Raw genomic sequence first — 10,953 nt, forward strand, 5'->3', positions numbered from 1 at the left:
AATGGAATTAAATCGGTTACATTTTCATGTGGTTGTTTTTTACTACTTTCGAGGTGATTTAACTCAACAACAGTGTATCGATGAACTTAATTCAATTTTTGGCGATGAAGCTCTTTCTAGGACCAGTTATTATCGATTGTATGGTGAGTTCAGTCGAGGTCGTAGTTCACTCGTAAAGGTCGTATAAAATCTGTTCTTGATGCTTTGCGCCAACTGATATTGCAAATCAATTCTGAGTGCTACACAAGTATTTGTATGCCAGTAGTCTTACAAGAATGCATGCAGAATGCATGTTTTGGAGATTCTTGAATCAGAGCGCCAAAGGGCTTCAACATTTGGTTCAAACGCAAGTAAAAGTGTTTAGATCTTAACAGGTTGGCTGATAAGTCCCCGGTCTAACAAAGAAAAAAACATTTTTTTTGTCAAATTTCGTTTTTATTATTCAACGTAGTTCCCTTCAAGAGCGATACAACGATTATAACGACCTTCCAATTTGTTGATACCATTTTGGTAGTACTCCTTCGGTTTTGCCTCAAAATTTTCTTGTTTTGTTTTACATAATTTTTAGCTACGATTAAGAATATTTGTTATATTTTTTTTCTTTTCTTTTTTATTCTTCCTTTTATATAAGCAAGTATTCCTATTAACTTACACATGAGAGTTACTTTTTATGTATCTTATTTATTTATACATTTCTAAGTTTAGTGTAAATGTTTACTTAATCTAATTATTGAACATTTTTTTTTTACACCCTTACGTATTATTGTATATGAATATTGTATGAAAACCTAGAGAGTAGTCCATTGTAATTGCCCTGTTTTGGCCAAATAGGCCTAGAATTACATGCTCTGAATGAATAAATAAAATAAATAAAAAATAGGCCTCAGTTTCGGCGATCACCTCTTCATTGCATCCAAATTTTTTCCCTGCGAGCATCCTTTTGAGGTCTGAGACCAAGAAAAAGTCGCTGGGGGCCAGATCTGGAGAATACGGTGGGTGGGGAAGCAATTCGAAGCCAAATTCATGAATTTTTGCCATCGTTCTCATTGATTTGTGGCACGGTGCGTTGTCTTGGTGGAACAACACTTTTTTTCTTCTTCATATGGGGCCGTTTTGCCGCGATTTCGACCTTCAAACGCTCCAATAACGCCATATAATAGTCACTGTTGATGGTTTTTCCCTTCTCAAGATAATCGATAAAAATTAACAGAGGCCATTACTTTGCCAGCGGACTTTTGAGTCGTTCCACGCTTCGGAGACGGTTCACCGGTCGCTGTCCATTCAGCCGACTCTCGATTGGACTCAGGAGTATAGTGATGGAGCCATGTTTCATCCATTGTCACATATCGACGGAAAAACTCGGGTGTATTACGAGTTAACAGCTGCAAACACCGCTCAGAATCATCAACACGTTGTTGTTTTTGGTCAAATGTGAGCACCCATTTTGCACAGAGCTCCGCATATCCAAATATTGATGAATGATATGACCAACACATTCCTTTGATATCTTTAAGGCCTCTGCTATCTCGATCAACTTCATTTTACGGTCATTCAAAATCATTTTGTGGATCTCTTTCGGGCGTCTACTGCGTTCACCGTTCACCGTCCTCCGTGCTCATTTCACCACGCTCGAATTTTGAATACCAATCAATTATTGTTGATTTCCCTGGGGCAGTGTTGCCAGGTTAGGGGTTTTCCCCCCAAATTTAGGGGGTTTTTTCACGTTTAGGGGGATTTTTAGGGGTAAAATTTATTTGGGGAGATTTTTGGGGGTAAAAAATTATTTCAGACCTTATAAAGTGGAGCAATTCTCAAGCAAATTCGGAACAATTCTAGCATGAGTTATGACAAAAAAGATGCGGAAAGTCAACAAGAAGATCCTAAATACAAACAAGTATCCAATAGCATTAATTTCGTTATCTTTTTTAAACTCTTCTGTTGAAAGGGCATTTTTAATATTTGACAAAATTAAAAAGAATCAAAAGAATGAAAGCTTTTTAAGAGTAAGCCCGCTTTTTAAATTGATATACATATTGTATTATTACATCCATAAAAAAAATAATTTCCTCAGGGATGAAATTTAAACAAACGAGAATCTCTTTTGTTTTAAAGTATTTTCCTAAATAGCAAATTTTATTTTTTATTTACTTCAAACGAAAAAAAAAATTTAGCATCAAAAGAAAACTTAGTTTTTCTAAAATTTCGTTTCTCAGGAAAGAACTCTTCTTTCAGGATATATATTTGTGTTAAATTTAATTTTTAAAGTGTATCACTACAGGATTTTTTCACGTAATTTTGGGACCACTTTTTGTACTTTTATATTCTGAAATTGTTTGGGGTTTTTTGAAAAAAGCTTAGACCAATTTAGGGGCTTTTTTCTTAAGATTTGGGGGGAAGAATCAAAAATCACCTGGCAACACTGCCCTGGGGCAGAGTTCGGAAACTCATTATCAAGCCAAGTTTTTGCTTCCACCGTATTTCTTCCCTTCAGAAAACAGTATTTTATCAAAACACGAAATTCCTTTTTTTCCATTTTTTTCACAAAAACAAAAGTTGCTTCACAAAAGACGCTCTATCTCACAAACTAATTGACATGCAGACGTCAAATTTTGACACGAATCATTTGAAGGTTGGTACTATGTGTCAGACCGGGGACTTATCAGCCAACCTGTTAATGGGGAATATTTTGAAAGACAATAAAGTTACTTTCAATGTTTAATACTTGTTTTTATAACCTCCACTCCAATATTACTTAATAACATGCATTTATACCCAAAGAAATTTGTTAGTAGACACAGCCGAAAAAATGTGCTAAAATAGCAGAAAAGTTTGCTGAAAAGGGTAAAGCAGGAACTGCTGAAAATGCAGGCAGCTTTAGTATGGCTGAAACAAATAAAAAATGTAAACTAAGGGCTAAAAAGCTGGATATTTCTCAAATAAAAGCACAATAGCAAACAAAATATTTAGTTATCGCATTTAGGAGCTTTTAAGGATATCGGAGGATTTAAGGGTATCGGAGGGCAGGCATATGCAAGAAAACACTAATTTGGGTTATTGAAATTACGTTGGCTAAAATTTTTAAAGGTACAAATTTGTAATTTATATAAATTGACCGCTAAGTGGCTTCAAAATAAATAAATAAATAAATAAATTAAATGTTTTTTTTTTTGGACCATATAGTACAAAAATACATGCCGTTATCTTTAGTAGACATTTTTGTATTAGTGTACGATATCATTGTTTTTCAGACTCTGGATCATATTGTTAGCTATGGTATAAATATATTCCAGGATGTGGAAAATGAATTTCAATATCCATTGCTTATGAATATATTTAGCATATTGAATAAAAGTATAAATATCACAAAAGATTGGGAGCAAATGGAGTCACTATGTGGTACACTTGCAGCACAATTTAGTCGTTTAGCAAGAGTATTGGAAATATATAGCGATGATAAAACTAAGGTAAGTAAGCAATATAACTTCTTCTAAACCCCGGTTTAATTTAGTGTCATACAATTTCTTTTTGTAGAAATTAGCCGATAAATTTTATGTAAATTTTATTGGTCTACTGAAGCGCCTTAATATTGTCATAAAAACAAGATATGAACTTTTCGACCTTCCAATGGATATATTCAATGTACTACAACAATACGTTCTAGTCGAAGATGAACATCTCTACACTGCCGATGATTTTGCATTCATGGGTAGTATTGAGTTACAATAATCCGATGATATGATCCTAATGTTTTCCATTTTATTCTAATTTAGATGCATATGCTGTTGAGATTTGTGTTTCTGTCATTATAAAAGTTGCCAAAAGAGAAACACAATCTAGCCTACTTACTTCCAGTTACTTTAAAAATATACAAAAACTGTGTAAATTTTTGTATAATTTTCTGAAAAATATCGAAAAAGTTATAACCTATCCTGCATTTCGTTTAAAAGCTGTAAGAATTGAATGGATTGTCCTGGAAATATTAAATTGGAATATTTCATTTTTTTCTCTTTTAGTATTTCTCTAGCTTGCTTAATTTCTACTGTCACATGCCCGTGCAACTGCCGGCTAATGTGTATTCTTGTATTACACAAATTTTATTAGCCTTGCAAACCATGACAAATTCCGATTTTAATATGTATATTTGCGAAGATGAAATCCAACAATCACATCCCTTGCAGACTTTGGAATACTATCGTATAATGTTTCTACACTATATAGAATTGCACAAATATTCACATATTCATATAAACACGAATATTGTATGGAAGATCTGCATACATTTTGGCAAGGTAATTAAAAATTTGAAATTTTTTTAATCCATATTTATACCCACCACCATAGAGTGGTGACGGGGGTATATTAAGTTTGTCATTCCGTTTGTAACACATCGAAATATCGATTTCCGACTATATAAAGTATATATATTCAAAATTTCAATTTTTTTTAATCCATTTTTTTATTTTAATTTAATTTATTTATATGTTATACTATAACATATACATTATTGACCTACAAGGCCAATAATTTATTTTAGATTTTTTTATAGAAAATTTTGTCTAGATTTTATTTCTATATAAAATTTTGTCAAAATTTTATTTCTATAGAAAATTTTGTCAACATTTTATTTTAATAGAAAATTTTGTCAACATTTTATTTTAATAGAAAATTTTTTCAAAATTTTATTTCTATAGAAAAATTTGTCAAAATTTTATTTCTACAGAAAAAAATTGTCAAAATTTTACTTCTATAGAAAATTTTGTCAAAATATAATTTCTATAGAAAATTTTGTGAAATTTTTATTTCTATAGAAAGTTTTGTGAAATTTTTATTTCTATAGAAAATTTTGTCAAATTTTATAGAAAATTTTGCCAAAATTTTAAATAGAAATAAAATCTATACAAAATTTTCTATAGAAAAAAATCTATAGCAAATTTTGTCAAAATATATTTTTTATAGAAAATTTTATTTCTATAGAAAATTTTGTCAAAATTTTATTTCTTTAGAAAATGTTGTCAAAAATTTGTTAAAATTTTATTTCTTTAGAAAATTTTGTCAAAATTTTATTTCTATAGAAAATTTTGTCAAAATTTTATTTCTTTAGAAAATTTTGTCAAAATTTTATTTCTATAGAAAATTTTGTCAAAATGTTATTTCTATAGAAATTTTTGCCAAAATTCTATTTCTATGATTTTTTATCTCATAATCTCGGCTATAGGTCTATAAATTAAACTTGAAATTGTTGGTTTCTTGTTTTTTTATTTTCCGATATTTCGGTTGACTTCGTCAGAACCGTTTTCAAGGCTACAAATTACAAAATTGTACAAAAATTAATTACAAAATTCACAAAATAAAATCAAACTATCTATTGTATTTTACATTTTCTCCGCTGTCTTGTTACTACTTCGCTGTCTGTTTTTCTATTGGTGATTACTTTCTCTTGTGTTTTTGTATCGTATGCCGATATACTCTCGCGCAGTTCTCAATATCTTTCTTATAATTTATTCTCTCGGTAATTGGAGTGTTAATGATGAGTAACATCTCCAGAGTAAATCTTCGTCTGTAGTTGTTTAGGATTTCTACGTCGTTCAAGTTAGGTTTGTGACCAGTCAAAGTACAGTGGGCCGCAAGTGCTGTTTTTTGTTCCATTGGCTTGTCTGTTGTTTTTAAATCCGATTTATGTGAAGACAATCTTGTTTTTAATTTTGTCATTGTTGTACCAATATGTCTTTTGGCATAAGTTGGATTTGTCACCGTTGCATTTTATCTTATATACTGCGTTATGTTGGTCTTCATTCTTAATTTTTGTTTTGGTTTTACTAAATAATCCTTTTACTGTATTAGTAGTTTTTAACGCGAGTTGGTATTTTTCTTTATTGTATATATTAGACTTCTATTTCTATAGAAATTTTTGTAAAAAAATTTGGTTTCTCTAGAAAATTTTGTCAAAAATTGGTTTCTCTAGAAAAGTTTGTCAAAATTTTATTTCTGTAGAAAATTTTGTCGAAATTTTATTTCTATAGAAAATTTTGTCATAATTTTATTTCTATAGAAAATGTTGTCATAATTTTATTTCTATAGAAAATGTTGTCATAATTTTATTTCTATAGAAAATTTTACCAAAATTTTATTTCTATAGAAAATTTTGTCAAAATTTTATATTTTTAGAAAATTTTGTCAAAATTGTATCTTTATAGAAAATATTGTCAAAATTTTATTTCTATAGAAAATTTTGTCAAAATTTTATTTCTATAGAAATTTTTGTCAACATTTTATTTCTATAGAAAACTTTGCCAACATTTTATTTCTATAGAAAATTTTGTCAAAATTTTATTTCTATAAAAAAATTTTGTCGAAATTTTATTTCTATAGAAAATTTTGTCGAAATTTTATTTCTATAGAAAATATTGTCAAAATTCTATTTCTCTAGAAATTTTATTTCTCTAAAATGCACTATTGCCGAAAAAATCTTTTATCTTTATGTTTGTTTCGAATTTATTTTCGGCATAAGCCGGCTATCAATGTAAAACCTTTTTTCGGAGGGTTCAAGTGTGGTTTTTGTTGGGTTTAATAAACTGCCTGAATTTATTCTGATAATTGGTTGATAGTTTTGCTGCAAGTAGAGGATGCTGATGAGGAATGTGGTAATTCCGAAACGTGCGTCCATCCAACCATCTTGCAGTCATAGGGCTTTGCCCAAATAAATTTGACAAACATTCTTTTCCTCTGTTGGTTAAGCTACTCTTGTAGTTTAGTCAATGTATGGTTTTAAGCTGAAATAAAAAACAACAACAATGCTTAAAGAACAAAACCAACAATAACAAAACAAAACAAATGGAAAAGAAGAGGAGGCACGCTCAAAATAAACCCAGCCATGTGAATTCAAATCGATGATTTGACAGTGGCATAGGAAAAGAGATATGTTTGTTTCGAATTTATTTTCGGCATAAGCCGGCTATCAATGTAAAACCTTTTTTCGGAGGGTTCAAGTGTGGTTTTTGTTGGGTTTAATAAACTGCCTGAATTTATTCTGATAATTGGTTGATAGTTTTGCTGCAAGTAGAGGATGCTGATGAGGAATGTGGTAATTCCGAAACGTGCGTCCATCCAACCATCTTGCAGTCTATAGGGCTTTGCCCAAATAAATTTGACAAACATTCTTTTCCTCTGTTGGTTAAGCTACTCTTGTAGTTTAGTCAATGTATGGTTTTAAGCTGAAATAAAAAACAACAACAAATCTGAAAATTTAAAGTTTTTGAGGCACGTAACATCTACCAAGTACCATTTTTGTGAATTAAAAAAAAAAAATAATTGAAACCTGTATAACTTTTGGACTACTTAGGATATCGTTATGATTTTTATTGAGTTTTCAAGGAAATTTTTGTAAGAAATATTGTTTTAGAAATATTCCCAAAATTCGAATCAAAAATCCCCAAAATGGGGACATATGTTCAATAAATATTATATTTTGTAATTTACATATATCTCAGCTGTTTACCTGTAAAATGTTGAAACCTTTTACAGTTAGTTAGTGGACATGAGGCTTTTTGGAAAAGAAATGGGCTTAGTAATCGGTGCTTTTCCAAATAAGAATTTTTTAAAATACATTTTTTTCTTTGTTTAAAGACGGACGATTTTGGTATGAAAATAACTACTTGACCAAAATTACCGATAAACACTTAAAACGTATTCTATAAGAAACAAGGTGTTCTATAAGAAACAAGACAAAAAATTAAAAGAAAACTAGAAAAAAATTTGAGGGCAAAAAGAATATATTCGAAAAAATTTCATTTCATTTATTTAACAATACAGTAAGCCTTCGTGGCCAATAAATCGTATTGTTCTTAAAAATAGTAATACATTAATAGTAATTGTAAAGTTATCAATACTAATCATTAATACTTAAATTACCCTACAATGCCTACCACTCCACCATCCTCACTTTGGCCAAAGTCAAATAGAAAGCTAATATTAATAAAAGTAAAGTAACACCTACCATTGGCAAATAACAACCAACATTAAATATATTCATTCAAACTAGTCAATAGCAAGTTCCTAAATTGATTCTCAGGAAGCCCAAAATCCCTTACTGCTACAGGAAGATTGTTCCAAACCCTAGCAGTAGTAACAATAAACCCCCTCTCAAAAAGGGAACAATTTATTCTTGGTATAATTATCTGCGGATTACTCACCGATCTGGAAAAAACAAATCCCTGAAGAAGTTCATGTAACAACCCATTTCTTTTCATCCTATGGAAAAACATTAATCTCCGCGACAAAACGTAAGGTTCAAATGAAGAACCAAGAAAATCAATTACCTTATCTGTCACATGTTCAAAAATACGCAACCCAAAAACATAACGCACTACCCTGTTCAGAATCAGAGCAATCTTTGACCTATTATATTGAAACGTACAAGATACCACCTCGCTACAATAGTTAATCTGAGACATCAGCAAAGCATGGGCCACTATACGCTTGACACGCTCAGTCAAGTATATACCACAATTGTATAATTTCCTTAGTCACAAAGTCACTCTCGCTGAGAGGGAAGATATATGTTGTCCAAAATCCAAATTCGCATCAATTGTAATACCCAAGCATTTGACCGTCTGAACAAACTGAATAACCTCACCACACATTAGTCAAAATTCGGTATTTTTTTAAATTTGAAATTGTGCAATTTTAATCTAATTTCTATAATTTTTAATCTAAAGCACATACGTACACAATTTTTGCTTCAAAAAAGCCTACAATTTTGTAGGGAATGTAGTTAAGAAAAGAAAACAAACATCGGCCCGGATATTGGCAAAATACTGACCCTACTTTATTAAAATTTTGCAAAATAAAAATAAATCGGGAACTGTAAAAGATATCCGCACACACACGCAAACTTTTTTGCAGTGTTTTACAAGTACAAGCAAAGAAAAAATCGAAATCGGTTCATAATTACGTATTTGACAGCTACAACAAAATTCCATACCCGCAAGGTGACCAACGGGACAGCCCGTGGACCCACTAGTGACCCAAAAACTTAGAGGAAGCCTTAGAGGAAAACACATCACCTCTCACACAAAGAAAAAGTTATGTTCATATCTTTATCCGTTCAAAAGTTACAGAATTATTAAAAAACCATTTGGAACCACTGGGTATCGTTCAGGTTAGGTCTCTAAAATGCTAAGAAAATATCTTTTATCTCTTACACTTAACGCAAGCACTCTCATCTAAGAGACGCTTGAATATAAAATAATTATTGTACTACAAATTAATTTGTTTTGAATTAGGTAAGGTATAGTGGCAGCCCGATATCTCAGGCTCATTTAGGCCATTGCAGTTCATTGTGATATCACAATGATACCACAAGTTTTGACAAGATAAAAACTTTCTGAAATTACATTCTTCGCATATTAGATTTTTTTAATAATATTTAATTTTGGAAATGTTTTCTAGCCACGCAATAGATTCAATGAAGAACTTCAACAACTTCTAATTACCTTATCGTCATTTCGAATCGAAATCTATACACATATCAATGGAGTAATGATATATAATCTATATAAGCAGCAACCGCCTTTAAAACCTTCCATTATAATCGTAAGTTGAAACAAATGATCCCCTTACCTTATGACATTAGTAATGTTAAATTATTGTTCTGGTTCTTTTTAGGCGGTATTGAAAAAACACAAACATTTAATTGATAACAATGTAAACATTAAATCACCGGAGGTATTTAAAATCAACACGGTTTTATTGGTATTGCAAATTGTCGGAAAGGGCTTAAGAGTTCAAAAAGTCAGTAATCAACACAATCGCTTGCTGGCCTTAAGAAATTTAAGTATTTTTCTGGAGGACTTAGATTTAAATGCTTTACAAGCAAAGGATCTAATGTAATGTTCAATGATAAACGACATGGGAGCATAATAAATAATTTCTTCGTTTTGTCTTGCAGTTTGGAGCAAATTACTGAATACGAAAAACATTTATTGACAAGTGAAGAATTGCAAATATTGGAAAGTTTCCAGGCAGAAATAGGTGTTAGCAGTTAAATAATCCCATAGCTTGGGCGAAAATATCTCGTTCGTTGATCTCCTTTTTTATAAATGAATTTATCTTGGTTATGTATTTCCATCAGTGGATGTTATACTTTTTATTTTCTCACAATTGAATTTATTGTTTTATGTTTTCTTGTTATTTGTTATTTTTTTTTTTAAATACACATACGTCAGAATTCATCCACATGGTGATTTATTTCTTTAGCGCCTTGCCTGCGAAAGCATGCCTTCCTATGTTGCTGCTGCTGATGATGATGAGAATACTTAACCCCAGTCAGACATGTCTTTAATAACAATTAAATTATTTCCATTATCTTATTTATCTAAACAAGATAATAAGATAATTCATTTTGTAAATTTTTCTGTGCTCTTTTTAGTTGTCGTCACAAAATTTACTTGCATTTTATTGGGGGTATTATTAATATGTATGGATAGGATTATGGTTAGTTGTATACTTATGTATGCATGTATATAAAACGGAAATAAATGTCTAATTTGTATAGTTTTAGTGATAATTTAGTTTAAACTGTGGCAGATGTTTTTTAACAACACGAATTTATACAAAAAAAAAATAATTCTTTATTTTTTTTTTTTTGAGGAAATTAGAAAATACAGTTAAAAGAAAATCTAGTTAATAGCAGTAAAAAAGAATTTTTCTTTCAGAAGTTTTTGTCTGTTGAAAAAGTCCAAAGTAATAGTTTTTGTAATAATTCATTATAAATTATTACACCCATATAAAAAAGGTCTGTTAAAAACAGCGGACGCACTGTGCAAAAAAGTATGTGATCCGATTTTTATTCTAATTTTTGTTTTTAACAGTATTCACCTCTGTGAAGACCAAAATTTGTGTTACCATCTCAACTCCTTCAAATTTGTTGGGAGTTATTCGTGTATGTTCTGTATT

General features: G+C 30.4%; 1 protein-coding gene across 1 annotated transcript in view; it reads left to right on the top strand.

Moving 5' to 3' along the window:
• Positions 1-10,233, top strand: part of sunn (sisters unbound) — a 36,285-nt gene extending 26,052 nt beyond the window's left edge. Inside the window, exons 9-15 of the mRNA XM_075299528.1 lie at positions 3,249-3,464; positions 3,532-3,706; positions 3,771-3,949; positions 4,014-4,289; positions 9,448-9,591; positions 9,664-9,884; positions 9,947-10,233. Of these exons, the coding sequence (XP_075155643.1) occupies positions 3,249-3,464; positions 3,532-3,706; positions 3,771-3,949; positions 4,014-4,289; positions 9,448-9,591; positions 9,664-9,884; positions 9,947-10,043 (1,308 nt within the window). The 3' untranslated portion in view covers positions 10,044-10,233. The remainder of the gene's footprint in view (positions 1-3,248; positions 3,465-3,531; positions 3,707-3,770; positions 3,950-4,013; positions 4,290-9,447; positions 9,592-9,663; positions 9,885-9,946) is intronic.
• Positions 10,234-10,953: the final 720 nt, after the last annotated feature.

This window comes from Haematobia irritans, chromosome 3 (genome assembly GCF_050003625.1).
Source record: "Haematobia irritans isolate KBUSLIRL chromosome 3, ASM5000362v1, whole genome shotgun sequence".
NCBI lineage: Eukaryota > Metazoa > Arthropoda > Insecta > Diptera > Muscidae > Haematobia > Haematobia irritans.